General features: G+C 37.9%; 6 protein-coding genes across 9 annotated transcripts; 2 read left to right on the forward strand and 4 right to left on the reverse strand.

Moving 5' to 3' along the window:
* The first annotated feature begins 736 nt into the window (after positions 1-736).
* Positions 737-4,715, forward strand: LOC133728674 (uncharacterized). 2 transcript variants are annotated; one of them, XM_062156099.1, is made up of 8 exons: positions 737-1,354; positions 2,024-2,083; positions 2,307-2,555; positions 2,766-2,842; positions 3,306-3,382; positions 3,730-3,862; positions 3,957-4,163; positions 4,262-4,715. In XM_062156099.1, the coding sequence occupies exons 1-7, from the start codon at positions 892-894 to the stop codon at positions 4,125-4,127; spliced, it is 1,230 nt and encodes a 409-aa protein (XP_062012083.1). In that variant the 5' UTR covers positions 737-891; the 3' UTR covers positions 4,128-4,163; positions 4,262-4,715. The 2 variants fall into 2 exon arrangements, with proteins under 2 accessions (XP_062012083.1, XP_062012084.1); XM_062156100.1 differs by having other exon boundaries at positions 4,267-4,715.
* A 285-nt stretch (positions 4,716-5,000) lies between these two features.
* LOC133728675 (uncharacterized protein At4g26485-like) lies at positions 5,001-7,137 on the reverse strand. Of its 3 annotated transcripts, none has more exons than XM_062156103.1 (3): positions 6,832-7,137; positions 5,615-5,849; positions 5,001-5,370 (listed from the first exon to the last, which is right to left on the reverse strand). In XM_062156103.1, the coding sequence occupies exons 1-3, from the start codon at positions 6,995-6,997 to the stop codon at positions 5,058-5,060; spliced, it is 714 nt and encodes a 237-aa protein (XP_062012087.1). In that variant the 5' UTR covers positions 6,998-7,137; the 3' UTR covers positions 5,001-5,057. The 3 variants fall into 3 exon arrangements, with proteins under 3 accessions (XP_062012087.1, XP_062012086.1, XP_062012085.1); XM_062156102.1 differs by lacking the exon at positions 6,832-7,137 and adding an exon at positions 6,059-6,228; XM_062156101.1 differs by lacking the exon at positions 6,832-7,137 and adding an exon at positions 5,972-6,228.
* A 1,081-nt stretch (positions 7,138-8,218) lies between these two features.
* LOC133731108 (uncharacterized protein At4g26485-like) lies at positions 8,219-16,431 on the forward strand. Its single transcript, XM_062158563.1, has 4 exons — positions 8,219-8,363; positions 8,470-8,680; positions 8,761-8,817; positions 16,218-16,431. The coding sequence occupies exons 1-4, from the start codon at positions 8,219-8,221 to the stop codon at positions 16,429-16,431; spliced, it is 627 nt and encodes a 208-aa protein (XP_062014547.1).
* Positions 16,432-16,743: 312 nt separating this feature from the next.
* LOC133732463 (uncharacterized protein At4g26485-like) lies at positions 16,744-19,218 on the reverse strand. The gene is made up of 4 exons (XM_062160017.1): positions 18,872-19,218; positions 18,387-18,597; positions 17,579-17,928; positions 16,744-16,993 (listed from the first exon to the last, which is right to left on the reverse strand). Exons 1-4 carry the CDS (start codon positions 19,062-19,064, stop codon positions 16,977-16,979), a joined length of 771 nt encoding a protein of 256 aa, XP_062016001.1. The 5' UTR covers positions 19,065-19,218; the 3' UTR covers positions 16,744-16,976.
* Positions 19,219-21,562: 2,344 nt separating this feature from the next.
* LOC133731109 (14-3-3-like protein B) lies at positions 21,563-22,285 on the reverse strand. The gene has a single exon (XM_062158564.1). It carries the CDS (start codon positions 22,283-22,285, stop codon positions 21,563-21,565), a length of 723 nt encoding a protein of 240 aa, XP_062014548.1.
* Positions 22,286-23,229: 944 nt separating this feature from the next.
* On the reverse strand, positions 23,230-24,834 carry LOC133731110 (uncharacterized protein At4g26485-like). Its single transcript, XM_062158565.1, has 3 exons — positions 24,633-24,834; positions 24,217-24,427; positions 23,230-23,751 (listed from the first exon to the last, which is right to left on the reverse strand). Exons 1-3 carry the CDS (start codon positions 24,832-24,834, stop codon positions 23,352-23,354), a joined length of 813 nt encoding a protein of 270 aa, XP_062014549.1. The 3' UTR covers positions 23,230-23,351.
* Between the last annotated feature and the right edge of the window lie 1,916 nt (positions 24,835-26,750).

Here is a 26,750-nt window from a genome sequence, read left to right on the forward strand (position 1 = left end):
GTTAAATGATAAATAAAAACATACACACCGCACTAGAAGCCTCCGAAATCATGATGGCACTCACAACCTTATCAATACTATGCGTATTAGACCTAAGAGATGAAGCAGTTATAATGAAAATTTGGGTTCAAGGTTTTTGTTCGAAGGAAATGATGTGTTACGTGAACACTATGAACTGCTGAATTCAAATAAAAAACATGATTTCATTCATGATTTTTTTTGTTACTATCTTAATTTACCATGACTTTTAACGTCATTTCTTATAGTCATAACTGTCTCTTCATGTAAAGTTGATTTCGATATAGTACGTTAGATGGGAGTCCTTTTAATAAGGAAATGAGGACTAGTTGATGACTTTTGTGTTAGACCCACTTTTCTATCACATTTTTGCAAATCAACCGTTAGATATTATAGATATCTATGTGTAAATTTTTTATGCAATTTTTCAACCAAATTGAAAATCGTTAAGACATTCATAATTGTAATTTATCAATTATGAACATGAACTGTTCATATTTAACAGATTTGGTTCGTTTATTAATTTGATCTAGTTTGATACCTTAACGATTAACAATTTAAAGAAGAAAAAAAATTCAGAAGTAATCTACTCATGCATACATAAACATTTAACAGTTGATTTATCTTAATATAATAAAAAAATAGATCTCCTAAACCATTTTTTATTTTTTAGAAAGTTATCAACTAATTCTCGTTTTAATAGTTCTCAGCAGTAGTGTTTGCTTTTACATATCCACCGAGTACCTTTACAAAGGCCAAGGAGCCCAATCAGCACCCAAGTTCCATTTCAATGGCAAAATCCAACTTTCCTAAACCGGTAAACTCCCAACGGGAATAAACCAACCGCTTCCAACGGCCTGTCACTCCAATCTCATGGCTTTTGCTCCTCCTCCAAACCCCAAACCAATCCCTCACTTCCTCTCTCCCACTCCATTCTCTCCCCAAATTTCCCTCCTTTTTCCCAAAACACCCCCGCATTCACCACCGCCCTCCGCCCCTCTTCGCGCCTCAAGGCGCCAAACCGTCCCGACTTCAGCCCTCCGAGAATGGAAGGAGTACGAAGAAGCCGTGAAGCGCAAGGACCTAGCCGGCGCTCTTGGGTTCTTGCAGTCCCTCGAGACCCAGCAAAACCCAGTTGAGATTGTTAATGGGTCGTTGCCGGCTGAGTCGACCCGGCCGAGTCAAGAGTTGGGTTTTGTGGGGTGGGAGAGGGAGAGGGATTGGGAGGTCTTGGACACGTGTCTCAATGCTGATAACATGAAGCTTGTGGGCAAAGCTTATGGCTTTCTCAAGAACAGAGGGTTCTTGGCCAATTTTGGGAGATACAGGAACATTGGTAATGCGTATTTTTGGTTTCTTTGCTTTACCCTTTAGTGGAATTGTTGTGTGAAATGTAGTAGTGTGTTGATTTTGGTCACTTGAGACTTGGTATTTCATAGTCGTGATGCTTCTTAACTATGTTGTTATTTGATCTTTGAAGACTTGTAGTAGTTGCAGAATGATATTATGGATGTGTTTCATGAATGAGTGAGTAGAATTTGGAACTGAAGTTTTTTTTCTGGTGAACCGGGCTGATATAAAATGCCCCAACAAGCTCTATGGCACTGTTAAGTGGAAAGTTATAATTCAGATTCTCCATATACCATCATTTTCGTTAGATTTGGTTTCAGAACTCTGGAGCCATTTATAGTTGGACTTGTCATTAAACAATTTTGATCGCGGGTTTACATTTCCCTGCCTAGATGCAATGCTTCATGTTCCTTAGTGGAACAGTGTTACTACATTTACTGATACCATTAAACTTATCTAATCTAATTGCATGTTAGCATGAGTATGTTGAATCTTATGTCTGGTTGACTCATTTCTGATATACTCATTCTGTAAACTTGTCTTGGTTGCATATGAAATGTTATGGCTTTATGAGTTTGTCTCCTGTTAAACTTTATGGCTTATGGCTTTATCTCATGCTGTTTTCTTTGTTTGTTTTGTTTGTTTTTTCCTGCAGTAATGGAGGGAACACGTGATGTTACACCATCTGTGTTGAAGACTTCAACAGGTTTAGAAGGTGATTATAACAAACGCATAACTGATTTTTAGAGGTTTAGATATTTTAGTTCATTTTCTTCTTGTATATGTCAAAAATAAAAGTATGTTACTTTTCTTGTGGACAATGTTCCATCCAACTGTTCTGTATCTAATACTCACAGCTGAGACAAAATGTATGACCTTACTCATTGTGGTCTCGAAAGAAATGGTTTGATTTTCAATATGTACTCTATGTTTTCCAGCATCGAAATTTGCTCCAAAAAAGTGGGGTCTTTCGGGAAGTTCTCGTCCTGCTCTGGTTGCTTTTCTTGGCGGGCTATCTTTTCTTCTTTCTCAAGGCATTGACATCAGGCCTAACCTTACGGTAATATTGGGGCTAGCATTTGCGGACTCTATCTTCCTTGGTGGTTGCTGCTTAGCTCAAATCTCCAGTTATTGGCCTCCAAATAGACGTCGGATCCTCATCCATGAAGCAGGGCACCTCCTAACAGGTAAACAGACATTTCTCTGGTACAAATTTAGAGTTGAATGTTACAAAATAGGAACCTAATGTGATTTCAACTAGGGTGACAAACCACTGCTAAGTTTTTTATTGTAGGATTAGATTTTTTTTTCCCCCACAACAATACTTTACTCAACGGAGATCCTTGCAAGTGTGTAACCCATGTGATATTAACTGAATGCCTTTACAAAATTTGCAGCTTATCTAATGGGTTGCCCAATTCGTGGGGTGATATTAGACCCAATTGTTGCAGTGCAGATGGGAATTCAAGGGCAGGTAATTTCTGGTCTTCTGTGTGCTTCAGTGGCATTTCACTCGGTTTTGATTGTTGTTCACTCAAAAATTCAATCACCCTGGGTTCAAGCAATAACCAACGTAGCAATAACGAGATATGTGTATAACTTTTACCTGCCTACATGATTGTGTGCCTATACATTTGCTAAATAACATCATAAGTGAGTAAAATTATTTCTTTTGGAATGTTTATGTATGCCTGATAACTATTGCATGCTCTTAGAAGTTAAAACTGATTTATTGTATGGCTAGGAACACAATGGGATAAACACATACATCACCAATTAATTTATATAAAGAAAAATTACATTGTAATGACCACTCCCTTAAATAGTTATTTAGAGAAGAAAATTCAAGGTTGCCATGGTTGTAGCCTCATGATAATGTAGCATTTTTAAGATGGTAAGGAAAGCTCATATAACTGTGTTTTTTTTTTTTTTTTAAGGCGGGAACTCAGTTTTGGGATGAGAAAATGGCCAGTGACCTTGCTGAAGGAAGACTTGATGGTAGTGCTTTTGACAGGTGGGTATGAAATGAAATTGCAGGTGAGGTCTCTTGGAATAAGTTATTTTTCTCCTCAATCTGAAAGAAAAGAATAAAGCCCTATTGGATGATGTAGCTACTTTCCGTGAGTACATACGTTGAAATAGAAATAGATAGATTCTTCCCTAAACCTTCCGTGAGTATATAACCGAGGAATTCTAAAAATTCCTTGTCCTTTTTTTAGAATAGATTTCATGTAATATGCCATATTTCCCCCTAGTTTGCGTCTGCCTTTTATCTCTTCTGATGAACTGTGTGTAATAGCAGTAAATACAAGTAATAACAGGTATGAAGTGTTTACTAAACTTTGCGTAATTTATGGTCAGGTACTGCATGGTGCTTTTTGCAGGCATTGCTGCTGAAGCTCTTATTTATGGGGAGGCAGAGGGTGGAGAAAATGATGAAAATTTATTTAGGGGCATCTGTCTTCTTCTGCAACCCCCGTTATCTGTTGCTGAGGTATCTGTGTAACTGACTTTCTGTAGTTCTGTGATTTCATTCATAGATATGCTAAAATTTGCCTCATTTGATCTCTCATTGTTATAATGAGTAGATGTCAAATCAAGCAAGATGGTCCCTTCTGCAATCTTACAATTTGCTCAAATGGCATAAAAGTGCACACCGAGCTGCAGTTAAAGCTTTAGAAAGTCGCAGCAGTTTGAGTGTTGTAATTAGAAGTATTGAGGAAGCAATGGCAGCAAATAGGGGAATAAAAGTAAATTAAAGAACGAAAATGACTTCTTTCCATACGGGGATCAAGGTAATTTTTGCTTCTCTTCTAATCTTTTCTGTTTTGTTTTAGTTGTTTTGCAATGTTGATTCTTGAAACCTTTTTTTTTTCTGGATGCTTCTTGACAGGACAGGACTCACAGGAGCATAAAAGATTCAAGATATAACTGGTGCAAGAAAGGCCTCTTTCTGTAGTGCAGTCATATTCTTGTAACTGCCGTTGGCCATCCCTGTAAACAATTCAGATCTACAATTGACATGAAGAATTGTCTTCCAGCAAGTAGGTTAGTCTTTCAAGAATGAAGATCCTCAGGTGTATATCACAGAGAAATGATCCAATTGTGTGTACCCCTGAATAATTAGTTCTGACTTATGCTCGAGGCCTCCTCAAACAATTCTTATTTTGATTGAAGATTTTGTATAGACAAATATCTGTTGTAAATCACCCTCCAGTATAGGCTAGCAAATATTTGTTGAGAAAGTCTCAAGAAACATCATAGAAACATCATGATGTTTCATTGTGCAATAAATTTCATTTGTATTCTTTCACACAGATAGAAAGATTTTTATTCTTTCAACCTTCCATCCATACTTATTTTGATTGAAAGACAGAGATTTTTTTGGATTTTTAGTACATCTGTGTATGTTAGAATTTTCATGTTGTAATGAAACAAGACTTTAGTCTGCAGATATTAGGCTACTTCAAACCATAGCAACTTCCATGTCTTGCCTTACACCTCTACTTGGCTCTTTCAGGTTTTGATTTGAACAATGTAAACCCTGTAATTTTAAGACTTTTTATTGTGTCTTGGAGTTATTCTTCCATCTAATTCAGATAAGTAAAATTGTCTGAAAAACAACATGAGAATATGCAAACTCAAATCAAATTGACATTGATTTTCACACAAGTCAAATCATTTCCTACTTACATGATCTTTATTGTTGTGAATGAAAATTCAAGAAGCGGCAGCTTGGCAAATTTGTAGGTGCTACATTCTCCAACAGGAAATGTGCGGTTGCATTTCTTCCCACTTCCTCTCTTGTTTAAATAACCGGGATAATCCCCTCTTGAAAACGATGCTTCCTCAACCAGATATAACCCAGCCTCTTCTGCTAATTTCACTATCTCCCACTTATTGAATGGATGTGCGGTCTTGTGAGTCACATGAACTTCTCCACGTTCTTTCAGCATCTTACATGCGCTGGTGAAGAATCTCCTCACCAAATCCTGATGCAACCTGAAAAAAATACACGATACTTGTGTATGAGGGCCTGTTGGGTACTTGGTAGTGCTTTCGAACAGTCAAAATTTAGTAGTGATTTGCAGATATAGTTCAAAATTCTTTCAATTTTAATAAAAAATTGCTTCTAACAAAATTTTGGAAGCATTACGAAATATGCACTAAATGGGTCCAAATTGACAGTCTCTCTCGCAACTCGCAAGACAAAACACTAGATTACGCGTAATTTTTTCAGACTTACTCGATTTGCCTCTTGTCGCTTTCCATAAAGAACTTTGTTTTCTTCTTCTTGCTTTCCATAAATACGAAACCAGCATGAGGAAAGTTGAAGACTATCCGATCAAACAGTTGATCGATTAAGAGAGAGTGTTGCCTCATGGTGTGTACATCCACTTCATGCAGTATAACACATCCCATGTTCTCCAATTTTCTCAAGTTTCTTGGCGCTGCATTTGAATACTGGGCCAATACTGACTCTGCAATTAGCATCAATCCAAAGCATTTTAGCCTCGAAGATAGAAATATATATATATATATATATATATATTATTACCTCTGGATTGATACAGAAAATTTCTACCCTATATATTATTATTACCTCTGGATTCGAGGGAAGTGGCAACCATGTTCTTAGCAGAGCCAAATACTTTAGCTAAACAAGAAGCAAAAGAGAAATTGCCCTCACCCACTAACAGTATCTTCTGATTGCTGCTGTAATGCATAATCCGTTTCTCTTGTTTAGTATCTGCAATAGCCTTTTCCATCGATCTGAGTCTATTTTATTTAGTTTTCTCAAAGTTCTTTAACTTTCCTACTTTGAGGACTCAATTAAATCTGTGAAACATTTTCTCTATTTCTCTTATAACAGTATCTTCTAACATTTGATGTTTGAAAAAGAAACCATGATGATGCTTCAGTTATACTTTTGTAGCTTTGTCGGTTCTGTTGTACTATAAGATACCAAAGTTCAGATATTGACATAAATTAACTAAAGCAACACAAAGTACCGACAGTCATACCACACACTCTAAGTAAAGAATATTTGGCATCAAAATGTACTCGTCTATAGTGAATTTTTGTTAATTGAAAGAATAGGACTTCAGTATGGAATAACAGGATACTTCAAACAATAACCACTTTCATGTATTGCCTTGCACCTAAACTTGTTCCTTTCAAACCATTTGAACAACGTTTGGTCCTCTAAAGTTTTGATGTGTCTCAATATTGTTCTTCCGTTTCTAACTCAGATAAGTTTAATTTAAGAAAAATAAAATTTCTTCGACATGATCTAAATATGACCTCAAATCCAAGTGACATTGCTATTGCATATAAGTCCAATCATTTTATATTTACATGATCATTACTGACTCTACAATTAGCATCAGTAGGAAGCATTTCAGTCTCAAAAATTCGAAACATATTATATGTGCAGGCAGCATTATACCACATTCTTATTACCTTTGGAGTCAAGAGAAGTGGCAACCATGTTCTTCGCTGAGCCAAACTCTTTGGCTAAACAAGCAGCAAAAGAGAAGTTGCCCTCACCCACTAACAGTATCTTCTGATTGCTGCTGTAATGCATAATCCTTTTCTCTCGTTTAGTATCTGCTATAGCCTCTTCCATATCTGAGTCTCTTTTTAGATTTCTCAGAGTTCTTCAACGTTCTTACTTCTTTTCCTTTCGAGAGCTAAAACTGTTGTACATTTTCTCTCTGATCAGTCTAAAAAAGGGATAGAGAAGTATATTGGCATACATAGAATTGAAGGATCTCTTTTAAAAAAAAAAAAGAATTGAAGGATCTATATAACTCTTACACGTCCAAAAAAAATATATATATAACTCTTAGCCTCCCCCGGCCGTTTGATTTAAAAAGCACAGATACATAGGGATTAAGGAGAACAAGTGGGATGATTTAATTACTCTACTCGTTCATAATTTCCAAAGAGGTCCAACTTTAAAGGGCATTACATGCATGCGTGTTGGTAATTGTAAGGTCTCCTAGTTTTCTTTCCCAGTCTTTCTAAGTTCCATGCCATTCATGAACACTATAAATTACTTAATTAGTTGATCCATAGATTTGGACCCTTAATTCACTTCTTAATTTTAGCTTCACTGTTGGCCATTTATATCGTGTAGTTTCACAATGTGAGCAATTCAGTTCATTACCCCCCATCAATTTCGAATAAGATGAAAGATCCTTTCATAAAAAAAAATAAAAGGAAAAAAAAATTGGGGAATCACATGTTTGGACCGAATAGTGTTGTCACGTACAAAGACGATAGCTAGGTCAATTGTGGTTCTGTGAAAAAATTAAGAAGAAATTTAAATTAGCCCAGCTTTAGATTAACCATTTCAAGCACAAAAAGAATGAAGACGAACAAAAACAAGAATGTGAAGATTACAAATTTACATGTAACTTCCTTTGATAAACAATCTACAAGTAACTTTTGGATGAACAAAAATATAATAATATCATCTGGTATATTCTTTAACCTAGCTACAGTTTTCCAACAGAGCAAAATTAAGTAATATTTAGTGCTCATGTCCACGAACTTAAACAGAACGGGAAAAAAATTAAACTAGGAAACCTTTCAATTACCAAAATGAATGCATAGGTTGGAACTTGGAATTGAATTAATGGATTTAGAGTGGCACTCTTCAAATTCAACACCGAGACTAATATTAATTCTATCTCTACGTACTGCCAACTTATAAATAGCAGCTGACCGGAAATACCTGTGTTGCAACCTACTTGATCGAGGAAATGCTCCAACAGTTTTAGTTCCGGTAAAAAAAATAAAAGAAAAAATCAGAAGTGTTCAAAGAATTCTGAGGAAAAAAGACATGGCACAAGAGAAAAGAATTGTGCATTATAGCAGCTCTCAGAAGATACTCTTGGTGGGTGAGGGAGACTTTTCCTTTGCTGCTTGTTTAGCCACAGCATTTGGCTCTGCTGCCAACATAGTTGCTACCTCACTCAACTCCAGAGGTAATAGATAAACATTGACCAATATACCTCAATATTCAAATACGTTATATGCTCACTAGTTATTTGACAAATAAATAACCTGAAGTGTTTGGTACGGTAACTCTAGAGGAATTAAGGGTTAATTACCCAAATGCTATGAGCCACTTGAAGGAATTAGAGGAAAAGGGATGCACAATCTTGCATGGAGTTGATGTGCATACTATGAGCCAACACCCCCAACTTATTTACAGGAGGTTTGATTGTATAATCTATAATTTTCCTCATGCGGGTTACTTGAGAGGTTCTTTTTCATCGGAAAGCGATAAATCCCAAATTCTGTAAATTCTAAACTATGTACCAATGTTATTCTCACTCTTAGTTTGTTATGATACTAACTAAAATAAATCCTGCTTTTTAGTGCACGTAAGAACTTGGTCAAGGGATACTTCATAAGTGCACGTCAAATGCTGTGTATGTAGAATCGCTGTAAATCTGTATGTAATTAGGATTTTATTTAATTAGGATATCCTGTAATTATGGAAAGATTGTTTCCTATTAGAGTTAGACTACTCCTTTGTACTTGTATATATACCCTCATTGTGGGATGAATAGAATTATCGAATTAACCCTGAATTGAAGTATTCTTTTCTACTTGGTATCAAAGCAGGTTCAATCCTTTGAACTTGCGCTGCATCATTTGAATCCTGAATCCCGAAGAACACCACAAACCGCTGCGTACCACCACCGTTGAAATCAAACCATCTTGAATTTCAAACCACCATCACTCTACCTTTTTTTTTCAAAAACATTCATATCCATCTTGAAACCCTTGAAAATCCAATCCTGCAAAAATCATGAATTCCTCAATGATGCAATCAGAGAAACAGGCTATGGGGCATTCGGTGACTACCGAATTTTCTGTTATGGCTCAACGCAAACAGGGTCCTCCAGGCTTCTCAGGACCTTCTCCACACCGTCCTCTAGGTAAAACAAATCCATATGCAAACAAAAGGTGCATTATCTGTGGGGAATTAGGTCATAGCAAGGAGCGGTGTTATGAAGTGATTGGTTACCCTGATTGGTGGGACTTCACCAAGAAACCGCAAAAGAATCTGGGCAAGGCCGCTGTTGCTACTAAAGAGGAAGTTTACCTAGACAATGCCTCCGCTAATGTAGCGCAGTCAGGTATGAAGGGTAAGGTTACTTTTAATAGTACATGGATAATTGATACAGGTGCATCTGACCATATGACCAATGACCCAAGTCTTGTGAAAAACCTTAGACGTTCCCCTCAAGACGTTGTCTCTACTGCTGATGGTACTCCAACTCCGGTCACCGGAGAAGGTTCTATTGCTTTATCTGATACCTTAACCCTTGAATCTGTCTTAGTTGTTCCATCACTAGCTTATAATCTCCTGTCTGTTGGTCAAGTTATTTTAGTTCTTGCATGTATTGTGACCTTCTATCCGTCTTTCTGTGTGTTTCAGGACATTCTGACTCGACGGATTCTTGGTTATGGTGTTAGAAGGGGGAAATTATACTATCTGGATCTGACAGAGACTAGAAAGAAACAGAAACATCTTTTGGGACAAGCTAATCAGATCAACGGGGTAGAGAATGCGAAGGAAGCTGTATGGTTATGGCATCGCCGTTTAGGTCATCTATCCTTTCGTTATCTTAAGAAGCTGCAACCTCAATTGTTTTCAGTTGTTAGTGATTTGGATTTCCACTGTGACATCTGTGAATGGCCAAGAGTCACCGTATTTCATATTCACCAAGTCTTAATAAAAGTCCTGTTCCTTTTATGAAGATTCACTCCGATGTCTCGGGTCCTGCGAAAATTCCTTCTCTTTCTGGAGCTCGGTATTTTGTAACGTTTATTGATGATTGCACTCGCATGACATGGGTGTCATTACTGAAGAATAAGAGTGATGTATTTGGAATGTTTACTGAATTTCACAAAATGGTGGCAACTCAGTATCAACAATCCATCAGAGTGTTTCAGTCTGACAATGGTGGAGAGTTTGTGAATGGCCCTATGATTGAGTTTTGCCGGTCACATGGATTCGTCATCAAACCTCCAATTCTTATACTCCTCAACAGAATGGTTTAGCAGAACGGAAGAACAGGCAGTTGATGGAAGTTGTTCGTGCTTCCTTATTTGGCATGAATGTACCTCGGTCCTATTGGGGAGAAGCAGTAAAATCAGCAGCATATCTTATCAACCGTACTCCTTCACGGGTGATTGAGTTTCAGAATCCTCATCAGAAGCTTCATACACTTTTGACCATCCCTTCTATGCCTAATTTGGAGCCCCGGGTGTTTGGGTGCACAGCCTATGTTCATATTCCCAAGCCTCAATGCAGCAAGCTTGATCCCCGTGCCCGTAAGTGTATCTTTGTTGGTTATGCTGACTTCCAGAAGGGTTATCGATGTTATGATCCCCTTACTGGCACTATACATGTCTCTCTTGATATTGCTTTTCGTGAATCTGAGCCTTATTACTCAGGGGGAGCTTCTCAGTCTTCCCTTCAGGGGGAGAGAGGTTGTGAAGGGAATCCTCGTTCTATTATTGATTTTGATGTCTTTGAAGACTTGGAAAATTTGGAGGATACATTTGAGGGTAGAAATTTGGAAACAGAAAATGCAGTTGCCGAACAGAGCATTGTGAATTCCAAAATAGACAATGCGACTGCCGAACGAAGTGTTGCGAATTCCGAAACAGAAAATGCGACTGCCGAACAGAGTGTTGTGAATTCCGAAACAGAAAATGCGACTGCCGAACAGAGTGTTGTGAATTCCGAAACAGAAAATGTAACTGCCGAACAGAGTGTTGTGAATTCCGAGACAGAAGAGACGACTTTTCTGGATAGTTTGAATCAAAATCAAGACGTATCTGAAGCTCACACACAAGATATTCCCCCTTCTGCATCACCAACTGAAGATCCCGGTCAGAATGATCCTCCTCAGGTACCCCTAAACTTTAATGAATCTTCTGGGTTAGAAAGTGTCGAACCTAGGAAATCACAAAGGGTTACCAAGGGAATTCCTAAGAAACAATATGAACCAGATATCAAAGCCAAAGCTAAATACCCTATAGCAAATTTTATGTCTACCCATAGGATTTCTGGGTCACATGCACTTGTTGTTGATCAATTATCTACTGTATCTATTCCTAGTAACGTGCAGGATGCATTGACGGATCCAAAATGGACAAAGGCGATGAATGAAGAATTGGAAGCTCTTCAAAAGAATGCAACATGGGAGCTAGTAACTATGCCGGTTGGAAAGAAGACTGTAGGGTGTCGTTGGGTATTTACTGTGAAGCTTAATGCAGATGGAACTATTAATAGATACAAGGCGAGGTTGGTTGCCAAAGGATATACACAACGCTATGGGATTGATTATGAGGAGACTTTTGCACCTGTGGCAAAGATTAATACTGTCCGGATTCTAATCTCACTTGCAGCAAACAAAGATTGACCCTTGCACCAGTTTGATGTGAAGAATGCGTTTCTTAATGGGAATTTGGAGGAAGAAGTGTACATGGATGTGCCCCCAGGTGTTAAGAATTACCCAAGTGACGTTGGCAATGTGTGTAAATTGAAGAAGTCTTTGTATGGCCTGAAGCAGTCTCCAAGAGCTTGGTTTGGAAGATTTTCAAAGTCCATGAAAGCCTTTGGGTACAGACAGAGCAATTCTGACCATACCTTGTTTATCAAACGCAAGAATGGTAAGATTACAGCTCTTATTGTGTATGTTGATGACATAATTGTTACAGGGGATGATCCGAAAGAGATGAATGAATTGCAAAAGTATCTGTCAAAGGAGTTTGAAATGAAGGATCTGGGACAACTGAAGTATTTTCTGGGTATTGAAGTTGCAAGGTCTAAGAAGGGGATTTTGCTTTCACAAAGGAAGTATGTCCTTGATTTACTTGCTGAAACAGGGATGCTGGACTGCAGACCAATGGGGACACCCATTGAGATGAATCACAGACTTGCTATTTATCCTGATCAAGTTCCAACTGACAAAGGGAGGTATCAACGTCTTGTAGGAAGGTTGATTTATCATTCACATACTAGACCTGATATTGCTTATGCTGTGAGTGTTGTTAGTCAATTTATGCATTGTCCTAGTGAAGAGCATATGGATGTAGTCTTTCGTATTTTGAAGTACTTGAAGATGGCGCCAGGTAAAGGGTTACTGTTTCAGAAAAAAGATGAATTGGAAGTTGTTGGGTACACAGATGCAGATTGGGCTGGTGATAAAACTGACAGACGTTCTACATCTGGGTACTTCACTTTTGTTGGAGGGAACCTTGTCACTTGGCGTAGCAAAAAGCAGAAAGTTGTTGCCAGATCAAGTGCAGAAGCTGAGTTCCGAGGTATGGCACACGGAGTCTGTGAAATGTTGTGGATTCGTAATGTCTTGAAAAACTTGGGTTACAAGCTTAAAAAGCCTATGGATTTGCATTGTGATAATACAACTGCCATTGAGATTGCATGTAATAACCTCGTTGGAGGAATAATACGAACCTCGTTGGGAGAATAATACGAACCTCGTTGGAGGAATAATACGAACATTTCACCTCTTCCTTTAGCTTTTCACTCTTCCTTTTGGCTGTCTCGGTCTCTCTCTTTCATCCCAAGCATAATTGCTTCTCTTTTCTTTTTCTCTGTCACGAGCTCTCTCACTCTCTCTCATTCTCTCTCTCGTCCGAAAACACAGAAAGAAACAGAGCAACGCTCTCCGTTCTCTCCCTTCCTCCACCGGCCATCAATCGACGCTGGACAACGTCCAGTGGGCTTCGTCTCAGCTTTGCAAAGCTACCTGCGGCGATCTTGGGTCACGGCACAGCCGGAAAAGACGGCGAAGAGACCGGGTTCGTCCAGCCCCGATTTGGTTCCAAGCCTGGTAGCTCGAGTTACCGATCACGAAACCTTCTCAAACTCCATCCACAGGTTCGCTTCAACCATCTGAAACTCTCAGAAGCACCCTTGCACGGCGGCGCTATCTTTGGAGGCGGCTAGAGCTCAACCCCGATCGGATCGAAACGGAGCAAAAGATCCAAATATCTTGAGCTACAGAACGTCGTTTTGAGTGTTTCTTGGACTAGTGAACTCAGAATGAGGATCTGAACAACTTTCCAGAAGGGATTGAGGCCTGAGGTTGCAGTTTTTACGTCGAACTAGGAGCTCGCCGGATTCTGGAATTTTTCCGACCACCGAAGCTTTTAATCGGTATATCTCGAGCTACAGACCATTTTTCTTTGTGATTATTGAACCACTGTGTTCGCCTTGAAGTTCTGAACAACTCTCTAGAAGGAATCGAAGCCTGAAATTGAATTTTTGACGTCGAAATCAAGCCTTGCCGGATTCTACAAATTTTCGCCGGATTCTGGAAAAATTCCGGCCACCGTGACTGAGTTTGGTAATTTTCGACCTCTTCCTGATGTTTTCTGATAGCAAGCCTTTAGAGTTTTTTGTTAAGCATGATAAGATGAAGAGGAGCAGCCCGGCCCCGACACCATTGGTGGTGGTCGACGGCGGCTCTGCCACTAACTCCGGCGGCCCTTTCCGGCCACCTCCGGGGATCAAAAATATGGTTTCTGTACATTTTCAGATTCTATATTTCAATACGATCATTTTTATATATTATACGCAATTTTTGGGATATCGTATGATGAAGTTATGAATTTTTAAGTTTCGATCGATTTCGATCGTTAGATTTGTGATATGTGAAGTTAGGACCGTCAGATGGACTTGTAGTTTTGATATGATGATCTTATGACTGTCCCAGTGGCTTTGTGTGGTCATGGGCGAAGATCCGACCGTTGGATCTTCGTATAATTGCTAAACAGTGAATAGGGAGGTGATTCGTGAGAATCCGTCCGTTGGATTTTCGTATAAGTTTGTGAAGATGTTAGTAAGGACGATTCAGGAAGATCCGACCGTTGGATCTTCGTAATGATTTTTGGAGGATGATCCTAAAGGCGATCTGTGAGGATCCGACCGTTGGATCATCATTTAATTTCGATCCGACCGTTGGATTGTCGTTTGAGTATGTTTTTGAGTTATTGGCTAAGTTAAGGTCATGTTTGATTAGGTGATTGACGGTCTCCCTTGGGTGAGCGGATTCGGTGTGTATTGTGTTGATTTGAAGACGCAGCGGGAATATCGAGGTGAGTAAAATCGCACATGGTTCATTTACGAACCGAAATTCAGTGATTGAATTCTAAAGTGATTTTGTGAAAACTGTTTTAAGAAAATCAATATTTGTTTTAAATTATATGGACTTGATCGACTACGGTCCATAGGTAAGTAAAATGTATTTAAAAGTAGAAAAATGAATTTATCGATTTTTAAATGCATTTGAACTATAGTTGGTATTAGTGGTCATTCCTGTGAGAGTGACTACGTATATATATATTTACGTGAAATATATATTGGATGGTGTGACATTTGGGAAAGTGTGGAATTGATGTGATTTATTTACAATTCCGAGCTTTATTCTTTCAAGAATATAAATCATTGTATATTATTGAGTTGATTTTGATAAAGAGTAATTGAGTAAAGTTGATGATTGAGTTATGTGGAATAATTGATTTATAGAGTTGAGTATTCTCATCACATTGATGATTGAAGCAGTCATTCGTAAGGTGAACCTTGGCCCAGGTGACACATTACGATACAGTTAGAGCTCTAGTCTGTCTGCCATCATACTGCTTGGGGGATAAACGAGTTATCATATGCCCTTGGGTATGATATACTGCATGGGGTGATTAATATAATTAATCATAAGCCGTGAGTATAATATACTGCATGGGATGATTTATATAAATAAATCATAAGCCTGTGAGTATATATTGAGTAAACAGTTGTTGTTTTTGAGTAGCCATGTTGAGACGTGAGTATAATATACTGCATGGGATGATTAATATAATTAATCATAAGCCTGTGAGTATATATTGAGTAAGCAGTTGTTTGTTTTTGAGTAGTCATGATGAGACGTGAGTTGATTGATGCTTGAAGTGACGTTGTGCACTTCAATTATTATGCTAAGAGATACTTAAATTGAATTGTTACTTTAAAATCGTGTAATTCCTTGTTTACTCATACGTGTTGTCAAAAGCTTACCGGGTTTGTGTTGTTGCAATCCCGGTACACTATTCAAATTGTGTAGCGGGTAATCTTACAGGACAGGAGAATCAGGGCGGTGATCGTGCGGTTAGAGCATTTGTTATAGTTTTACAACAATTGTAATAGTGAGGTGAGTTAAGCTCATTTGAGCCTCACAATTTGATTTAGTGAGAGTGTGCTGTAATAAATAACTTGAGGATTTGGTTTATTGTAATATTGAGTGGTGTGAAGTATGGTTGTTTATGAGAAAAAAATTCAGGACGTTATTTGTAGTTGTTATTATTCATGTTTCAATTTTGAATTTATCATTCAAAATTCGGGGCGTGACATTGCACATAATCCAGTTCAGCATGATAGAACAAAGCATGTGGAGGTTGACCGTCATTTTATTAAAGAAAATCTTGACAGAAAGGTTATTCGCTTTCCATTTGTAAACTCAGAGGAGCAATTAGCTGATGTTCTTACTAAAGGAGTGTCCAGGAAGGTATTTGACAGCTCAGTTGACAAGTTGGGCATGATAGACATCTATGCACCAACTTGAGGGGGAGTGTAGAATCGCTGTAAATCTGTATGTAATTAGGATTTTATTTAATTAGGATATCCTGTAATTATGGAAAGATTGTTTCCTATTAGAGTTAGACTACTCCTTTGTACTTGTATATATACCCTCATTGTGGGATGAATAGAATTATTGAATTAACCCTGAATTGAAGTATTCTTTTCTACTGTGTAGCCGTGGACAAATTCATGTGACACACGAGACAAAATTTCCTTTTACAGAGTGGGAAATAGTGAATTTGGCAAAGGAGGCTGGGTTATATCTGGTTGAAGAAGAAACATTCTACCCATGGCAATATCCAGGTTATGTAAATAAAAGAGGATCTGGGAACTGCGATGAAAGCTTTAGAGTTGGAATGTCTAGCACCTTCAAATTTGCTAAGTACTAGATGTACTCGAGAATTGGTTGTCATGAGCTCTAAGCTGCATTGTTATCGTCTGTATAAAATTTCGAAAGAATAAATGAAATGTTTTGTCTGGTGCTCTTGCAACATTGATCTTAGAAAGGAACTTAAGAAGCTAAAGCTTGGGTAGTCTTTATGTATTCATGAAGCAAGATGTACAATTGAGTTGTTTCTAGCATCAACGAAAGCAAACTCTACCGACATATGATAGAAAAAGCAGTAAATTAATCGAGGGTTACGGTAACTATATAGCAAGCACTGCAATACTATCAATCTAACCAACAGAAGCTAAGAATGTGGTGACGCTGATGATGGAAAACTCTACATTTGGATATTAAATTTACAGGTTGCAACATCCGACAGTTGACACAAAAAGAGAGCTCATCCTACAAAGATCAGTGCAAACTAGATGCCTAGATACATACTGCAAAGTTCATGATCTAAGGATGAGACCATCTCTTCAAAACCATCGGCTTAAATTCTTGTCAAAAGAGGTACTGGTCCATACTACACTAGCAATTAAGATCACTTTATATAAAAGAATGGCCTGCAAGAAAAACAAGAATTTGTTAAATTTCCTTGATTCAAATTCACGATGAAGATACAAATGTTCACATTCCCGGTTATTTCTCATGTCTTTCTAATCAACAATTCAAACAACATGCATGAGAAATTCCAAGCGTTCAACTACTCAAACTAACAGCCACAACCACTTCCTCATTATATCCAATGCCAACATTCAAAATTACACACATTTCAATTATTTTGACAAGTGACCATAATGATATGTCGTCAGTTTGTGTATCATGAATTTGCCACAAAATACAATAGAAATGGTAAACTGTATTCCGAACATAATGTATTAGCAATACATGTCGAATGAATGCATAATGATATATCATGATCAGTAGTGGCAAACAAAATTATACTTCAGAAAAATGAAAAAATTGGGGAAGCAAACTTGAAAACAGAGTACAGTTTTTCATCTGGAAGGAATTGCTTGGTCAATTAGCCCATTGGGTGTATTAACCCTGAAAAAGATTTAGGCTCACATAATTCACATGCAAACTCGTTGAAGTAAAATCAATAGAAAATTTAGACGAAAACATAATCATCAAAGTTCGTAGCTTACAGTGGTGCATGTAAGGACCGTTATTTCGAGAATCCTGACCGTAAGCCCGAACCAAGTCAATGTAGTAACTTGCAGGGGTAGAATGCTTGGCAAATTTGAAGGTGCTACATTCTCCAACAGGAAAAGTTTGATCACATAACCCAGCTCCTCTCTTATTTTCATAACCTGGATAATCCCATTTTGAGAACTTTTCTTCCTGAAGCAGATACAACCCAACCTCTCCGGCTAACTTCACTATTTCCCATCGACTGAAAGGATATGTTGTCTTGTGTGTCACATGAATTTCTCCTATTTCGGTAAGCATTTCACGCGCATTCTTGAAGAATCCCCTCACCAAATCCTGATGGAACCTGAAAATTCATGAATTTTAATCCACAATCCAACTACCTTGTTTCATTGCTCCGCTAATGTAGTGCGTTACAACCCAACAGCCAAGCATCAACTTCAATTCTCAAATCTAATATGTTTCCCTACCCATTAAACCCTTTCTCCCAAAACAAGCTAAAGCATCAATCAACACATAAAATCTATCATAATCGTCATAAAACACTGCATATATGGCTTTTGTTTGAACTTGCCAAATTTGAAAAAACCCTTCTGCCCCTAAAATATACTCTGTGTCAGATCTACACAGTCAACGCACAATATACATGATCCACTACAAAACTATCACATATAAACCCCAAGTCCATAACCATTAAACCCTTTCCCCAAAAAAAAAAAAAATTCAACCTCAATCAACACATAAAATGTACCATGACCCCTAAAATAACTGCACACATGGGATTTGTTCTAACTATGAACTCACCAAATTTGAAACAGATTGTACTCGGATGATAATTGACCACGCAGGTAGCCGGCATGAGGAAAATTGTAGATTATTCGATCATACCGAATACTACTCAGAAAAGGGTGTTGACTCATTCTGTGCACATCCACTTCATGAAGTACTACGCATCCCCTGTTCTCCAATTCCATCACATTGCTCATAGCCTTTGAATACTTCCTCATCAATGACTCTACAATTAACATACCAAAGAATCTCAATCAGAAACCCTCTAGTTTAACCAAGAAGATCGAATCTTTAGTCCCATCTAACAATCAATGAAAAGGTTGAAACCAGAAACCCTCTAGTTTGAACAGAAAGACCAAATCTTTAGTCCCATCTATCAGCTATCTCATTTGGGGTCATCACCAGACCATAAATTTCAGAACCAAATTAGTGTACAAAGCATGAAATTGGTTTCTTGAATTAAGATTCAAAACTGGGTCGTTTCAGAAACAAGGTTTTACCTCTGTCGTCGAGAGAAGTGGCTACCATGTTTCTGGAAGAGCCGAAAGCTCTGGCTAAGGAAACGGCAAAGGAGAAGTCTCCTTCTCCGACCAAGAGTATTCTTTGATAGTTGGTGTAGTGCTTGATACGCTTCTCAAACCCAAGGACTTCCATTAGAAGGCAAGAGAGAAACTCATCAGAACTCAAGTCCATCCTTTTCTTTTCGGGACCAGAGACTGATCGAACACTTTACGCTTCTAGTCTCTACTCTCTACTAGTATAGTAGCCTACTGCACTGCTTTGCCATATACTCATGTCCATGTAGTGTCACCGTTTCATTTAAAAAAGTAAGCGCACTGACACACGGGTGTCATGTCAAATTCCACTATGAAACTGTGAAGGAGGTCGTGTGCATACATGATGCTTGGGAACTTGAACTTGGGATGCTGATGACATTTCAGTGTGGAATGGGGTAAATTAGTGTTTATACGTGGGGTGTTTTGGATATTTCAGTTTAATTAGTTATGAGTAATTTTAGAGTACATTTACAAAAGAGAAAAAAATGATTCGGTGGACACGACATGTTTGCCTTATCTAAAAATTTCTTTAAAATATTGAGTGGAGAATGATTTTTAAAGGTGAACTGTGGTCTTAAAAGTCAAAATTTTTTAATTAAATTGAAGTATAAGTGTTTTGAAAATGACACATTTTGAAAATTCAAATGAAATTTAGGATCTTATTTATTACCAAACAATATAAATGGTAAATTTGGTGACTTGGTGTTATCAGACATAAATATATGGAGATGGACATTCACAATTTTTTTTTTTTAAAAATTACTATTCAGAAATCTATTATGGGTGTTAAATTTACCATTTAGACAAAGTTTCAACCTCTCCATTTTCAATATTTAGTGTAGCATTAGCTACTAAATCAGTTGTGTCGAACATGATGAGACTTAGGCCATGTTTGGTTTACGGATCTGAGGAATCAGGAAAGGAAAGTCATTCATTTTCTTTGTTTAGTAGGCACAAAAACTTTTCCTGACAGAGAGAAAAATAGGGGGAAGATTATTCATTTCAGACTCCATGGGATTGATTTTCATTTCTTCTTTCCCAGCATTTATTATTAAAACTTTGGATTACAATATCCCTGTTCATCAAATGTGCTATTGCCAAAATTGGTATACTTTTGAATTTCCATGATGTTATTTTTATTTTAAAATACAAGGATATCTTATTGAAACATTGATATATTTTTGCTTTTCTTTCCTGCACCAACCAGACACTAGAAGGGAAATCAAATGACATTTTTCTGAATGTTTTCCCTTCTTTACCAAACATAGGAAAGAAAAAATTGATTTTCTTTCCGTGAACCAATTGAGGCCTTAAAACTAAGATACGGTTGAAAATCATGTCACGCTAGACTAAATCAAATAGGAATTATTATTTTAATGATGCCCGATCTAAGGCTATTACCAGCCAACAGAAATGTGGAGAAGAAGCAAGGCCTGCATTACCAAATGTAGGACACAATCTTCTATATATGGAGAAGCTCGGTTGTAAATGCGTTCGACACTAATGCTTAACATGGTAAACCCTACATATAAACTCGATTTTACTTGGTAACTATTAGCGCGCGCATCTCGTACATTCAACCGGTATCATATCAATCAATCAACCAAATGAGGCCAAAATAGGGAGGCTAGCTGGCGGCATACATGCCTGCCAAACTAGAGGAAGAGAGATGGTAAATCTGGTCAATTTTTACATCAATCCATGGAGACGATCTTTTGAGAAAAAACCAAAAACTGAAATGAGATTCCTAACCAAATAAAGTTTCTCAACTTTATAACCATGTTCCTCAATTATCTCACAGTTCCAGTAGTAGGCCAGGCTAGCTAGGAGAAATCCAAAAGATCATAAACGCAGTATCTATATCAGTTGTGCCGGTCCAGTATAGTAGATCATACTCCCTAAGCTTTGTGGCCGTGATTGGATTTCTTCATATCGAAACTACCTAACAGATAAGTGCAAGCTATATCTACAACCATGTACTAATACTCAAAGCACCTGGGTGGAACCTGGCTTTAGGGTGAAAACGCTTGGCAAATATGTATGTGCTAGCTAGACTTCACAACCAGAAATGTCTTACTAGATCCCACTTCTATTGGCTTTGGTGAAAGTTTTTCCTAGTTAATATAGGTCACAAAGCTATTTAAACTATAGTGTCATGAGTTTGATTTAGGGACTAGTCATATATTCTACATTTCAATTGTAATTGTTATTGACGTTTATAGTTACAAAAAAAAAATGTTGATTCTTTAGGCAAATATGGTATTGTCTTGCTAATTAATATAGCAGGCTCGCACCAAGGCTCTTTAAGAAGAAGTAAAGAAGTGAAGCTTTTTTATTTTTGTTTCATTTATGTAACCACTTGAGACTTGACAGAGTTCATCACTCGGGAAATTGTTGAAGGTAGCTAGATACACACCACAACAAGCACACCGTAGGCGCAACTTCAGAGATGCAATGTAAATATAATTGTTTGCAATTCACACCAAGACACAAATAATAATCAATTAAAATTATATCCCTAGAAGAAGTCGTAGAGGGAGGAAGGAGACCGGAAGGGTCTAATCTAAATTAAAAGCACCACTATTCCTCTAAAACTTACATTTGCATGAGAACTCCTGAAATAACTAGTGCACATTAATGTGGCAGTTGGGAAGTCCACAAGCTGTATTTTTCCCTTAAAAGTTTCAAGGCCATGAGGGTATTCTTGTATGGTTCATTGTTCAGTGTGTTAATCTCAGCAGTGCCTTCCTCAAAAGCTATCTTTGTAAGAAGGCAGGCCGTCTCCGGATTATTCAGGAACTCATGATATAAGATTGACAAGTGCAAAGCCGCACCCAAACGGGTGGGATTTGTAGGAGGCAACTCAGCTTCTGCAACAGTGAGGGCCTTGTAATATGCTTTCTTCGACTGTTTAATAGCCTCCTCTTTCTCATCACCGGCCTTGATTTCTGCGAGATACCTATAAAAGTCTCCTTTCATCTTATGATAATGCACAGTTGATTCACCATCTGAAGTCGAAGGGATGAGATGACTATCAAGCACTGAGATGATATCTCTACAAATAATTGATATCTCTGATTCAACTCTCTGTCTATATTTCTTTAGATGCTTCATGTGAATATTATTTCCTTTCGCCACCTCCGTCTGCTCTGTTGATGATAAGATCCTCCATGATGATCTCCGAGCATCAACAACATTCTTGTACCCAAAAGAGAGGTAGCTTCTCTCTTCAAGGGTCAATTCAACATCAAGATTTGCAACCATCTTCATTGCATCCACCATCTCATCGTATCGCTCTGCCTCCTGAGCCAGCTTAGCAGTGTAGACCAATTTTTCGCGTTCTGTAGCAAAACCCATCGTGGATCTCAAGTAGGAAGAACTCGGAGAGTTTAGGGTATTGTAATCGTAGAGCCACAGACTGTATTCCATTGACTAATTATAGGAAACGGATCCGGTCTAAGAATCTTTTTTAGCATGGAAATAGGATTCTGAATTAGAGATAATATTGGATTCATTCTGCATCCAAACATTCTTTATTCTCAAAAAAAAATAAAAAAAATAAAAAAAAAATAAAGGAGGATGAAATCCAATGTTGTTGTCTCTAATTCAAATTCGTATTTCCATACTAAAAGTGAAACAATTCAAGTCATCGAACGAAATTCCCACTCACAACAATGTTTGGATGAGATAGGATTTCTCAAAAAAACCTCACTTCTTCTGCTACCGAGTCCATGTGCGAGTGGGATTTCGTGTTGAGGGTCAAAGTATGAAGAAAAGTCAGCATTCCTACTTCATCAAGTTTATACATAGAGCAGGATGGCGACACGTGTTCTAATCCTAATGGTTCTGTTAATCAGTTAGGATTACATATTAAAACTACACTGAGCCTTATTCTTTTTTCTTTAAGCTTGATTTCTGATTCGTTTTCTTTAACCAAACTCATAGAGAACTAATGCCATTCATGGCGTCTTTATTATTTCCTTGTATTATTATTCTGTGAATAGATTTGAAGGTTTCTCAAGCTTTCTTATGATTCTGTAGCAGAAGAAGAGAGGCTTTTAGAAGTACGTCGACTTATCCGAATTTGTTGTGAATGCTTTTTTAACTCTTGAGGAGGACTTCTCTGACCCTATACTTTGTTTTGGTTTCTTAGAGACATTTAATTATGTATAGAGAGGCAGGACGAGACCTTGACTATGCTGTTGGAATGTTATCTGGTCTATTTATGTATATACATCCAAGTTCAAACATGGAAACAATCTTTTGAGATAACAATGAAAGTGAGATTAGTAACGAAAGGTTCTCAAGTATATAATCATGTTGCTCCCCTCAATTATGTCACAGTTCCTTTAGTAAGCTAGGCTTGGAAAAATATCAAAAGATGATCTATCATAGACCCAGTATCAATAGGAGAACACACTCCCTAGGCTTTATGGCCGCGGTTGGATTTCTTCATCTCCAAGCTATCTAAATAGGTGCAAGCCATATCTATTATATCAGCAGGCCATGTACTGATACTCAAAGTACCTGGGTGGAACCTCGTATTAGGGTACAACCGCTTGGCGAAGATGAAGGTGCTAGACTTCCCAACAGGGAATGACTCGTCGCAAATCCCATCTCCTCTCTTGTTTTCATATCCCGGATAATCCAGTTTGTAAAACTCTTCTTCTTTAACCAAGAATAACTCATCCTCCTCTGCTAACTCCATTATTTCCCACTCACTAAAAGGATATGATGTCTTGTGTGTGACATGAATTTCTCCATTTTTAGTCAGCATCTCCCGTGAGTTCATGAAGTATCCCCTCACCAAACTCTGATGCAACCTGAAAATTGTCGAATGACTTTAGGCATTAATTAAGGTTTGATGAAGAGTTTCATAAAAAAGTACGACATAAAAGCTTATATTTCTTGTGCAGATATCAAATCCAAAATAAGTTATTGAAAAATTTAATACTATATATATGTACAGAAAATGGTTCACACCAACTCTAAAAGACTTGATTCAGACACATAAACACTATAGCAACATCATCTTATGCTAATGTTTTTTGCCCCAGCTATGGTACTCAAATAAAGAAAGTCGTATTGAAAGAATAAAAAGGAAACAACAAATGTAAACACTAAAAATACACACTAACAGCGCACTTATGGACACATGGATATCATATGGATGTATGTAAAGTGTCGATTGACTGAAAGTTTTTTAACTGTCTATGACTTTTTCTCAAAAATATCGAGGATCTAATATCAACATGTATGCATTACGTACTCTATACGATTGAACTTACAAAATTTGGGACTTATTCTTTTCTGATGAACGACGGCGGCCTTTCAAGTAACCAGCATGAGGAAAGTTATAAATTATTCGATCAAACTGTTTATTAATAAGTTCAGGGTGATGGAGCATGGTGTTGACATCTACCCCGTGCAAAATTTGGCATCCTCTGCTCTCTAACTCCCTCAAATTGCTCATAGCTTTTGAATATTTGATCAACTCCCCTACCAATTAGCACAAATACAATTTTCAATCAGCTGGAAAACTCTTATTTGAAGAGTTTGGGGAATAAATTAACTGTTTGGACGTCCATTTATATTTTTCTCATGCATTTGGTTCAGTACCAAACATTTCAAAAAGAAATGTATGCACAAGATAATAAAGAAACTACAATAGAGCTAACACAAAGTCAGTTTGTTGAGCTAATACCTTTGGAGTCGAGAGAAGTTGCAATCATGTTCCTACCAGAGCCAAATTGTCTAGCTAAGCAAAGAGCAAACGAGAAGTCTCCTTCTCCGACTAGCACTATGGTTTGGTTGCTGCTGTAGTGCTTAATCCATTTCTCAAAGCCATGCAATTGCTCTTGATCGATCTTTTTAGCTTGAGATTTCTTGTTCTTCTTAGTCGTCATTTTTCGGGACTAAAATCTGATTCTTTTCTCTTCATCTATGTACTTAATAAGAGCAACTCCAACAGCTTCCCTATAATTTTTGTATAATAGGAAAGCAAAAGTCAAAATTTTAACATCTTTTTCTTCTCCAACTCCAATAGATTCTCTATTTTACAGCAATCTCTAAAATCTCCATATTTTTCCTTAAATTTTTAGAGATTGTTGTAAATATAGGGAATTTGGTTTTCTCTTTCCTCACTTTCCCTAAAATAGGGATAGCTATAGGGAATCTGTTGGAGCAAAAAAAGCTCATTTTTCCCCAAAGTAGAGAAAAATCAAAATATGGGAAACCTGTTGGAGTTGCTCTAAGGCCATGGAAACGTTAGCCTACCTTCTTTGATATATCAAACAAAAAAAACAAAAAAAAGTGAAAACTTTTAGCCTCCCCATTTGATTGTAATTAGAGCAACTCCAACAGAGTCCCTATATTTTGACTTTTCTCTACTTTAGGGAAAAATAAGCCTCTTTTGCTCCAACAGATTCCCTATAACTATCCCTATTTTAGGGAAAGTGAGGAAAGAGAAAATCAAATTCCCTATATTTACAGCAAACTCTAAAAATTTAAGGAAGAATATGGAGATTTTAGAGATTGCTGTAAAATAAGGAATCTGTTGGAGTTGGAAAAGAAAAAGAGGCTAAAGCTTTGAGTTTTGTTTCCCTATAATACAGAAATTATAAGGAACCTGTTGGAGTTGCTCTTTTTTTTTTTAGAATTAATAAAACTTTATTAACTAAAAACAGAATTACATAATTCGGGAATGACCCGGTGTAGCCTCAGTATCACCCAACACACTAGGGATACAAACACTACTCATTTCCCTCTCTTCTACCTCGGTTAAAGGCCTCTCACTCTCGGTGATGGACATGAGCCAAGAAGGCCCATCCTCTAACCATAATACTCGCCCTTCCTCTCGGGCTACAAAGCTTGCAATTGCATGGGCTGCCTTATTATTGTCCCGCGACGTATGCTTAACCACAGAGATCTGGAGGTCTCTTAACAGAGTCTGGATCTCTTCCACGATAATACCTTCGGCCGCAAAACATTTTTCCTGTTTGTTAATAAGCTGTACAGCTCCCAGACAATCAGTCTCCACTTCCACATCACGTAAACCTCTTTCCTTCACCATCTCCAATCCTCCTTTAATAGCTAGCAACTCCGACACCAAAGCTGAAACTGGATACACAATCCTTTGCCCAGCAGCCACCACGATAGTCCCCAATTCGCACCTCACAACAAAACCAACACCATATCGATTTGCACTATCAGAGGCTGCACCATCACAGTTCAGTTTCAAACAACCTCTCCTTGGAGGCTGCCACCCATACTCTCCGGCCCCACCTCCCCTTCTTTCCCTAGCATTCACACTCCCCCTACCATGCACCGGCAACCCCCTCCCATGCAAGTTCAATCCCACCCCATGCATATTCGGCCCCACTCCATTCACACTCAACCCCCTCCCATGCAAGGTCAAACCTCCTCCATGCACATTCAACCTACCCCCTTCACTGCCATGCACGTTCAACTCATGCATATCTTGCCCTTGCACAAGTAAACTACCTTGCACGTCTACCCTTTCATCCACAACTCCTCTCTCATTCACCTCCCGTCTTTCCATAGTAGCACGCCATTCATTCAGCTGCCTAACTCCATTTTCAAAAATCACCTCAGCAGGTAACGCAGTTCCTTTATGATATAATGAATGGCATGACCCAATTCCACCACAAGAGAAAGACAAGCAAATGAATCTCCTCTTTCGTTGGAGTTGCTCTTAAAACCACACATATCGATTAAGAAGCTAATAAATTATAGAAGTGTCTCATATTCATGATGAATTGGAAAAGAAATAAATGTTCATGATTCCCAAAGCACTTACTGT

The sequence above is a fragment of the Rosa rugosa genome, chromosome 2 (genome assembly GCF_958449725.1).
Source record: "Rosa rugosa chromosome 2, drRosRugo1.1, whole genome shotgun sequence".
Taxonomy (NCBI): Eukaryota; Viridiplantae; Streptophyta; class Magnoliopsida; order Rosales; family Rosaceae; genus Rosa; species Rosa rugosa.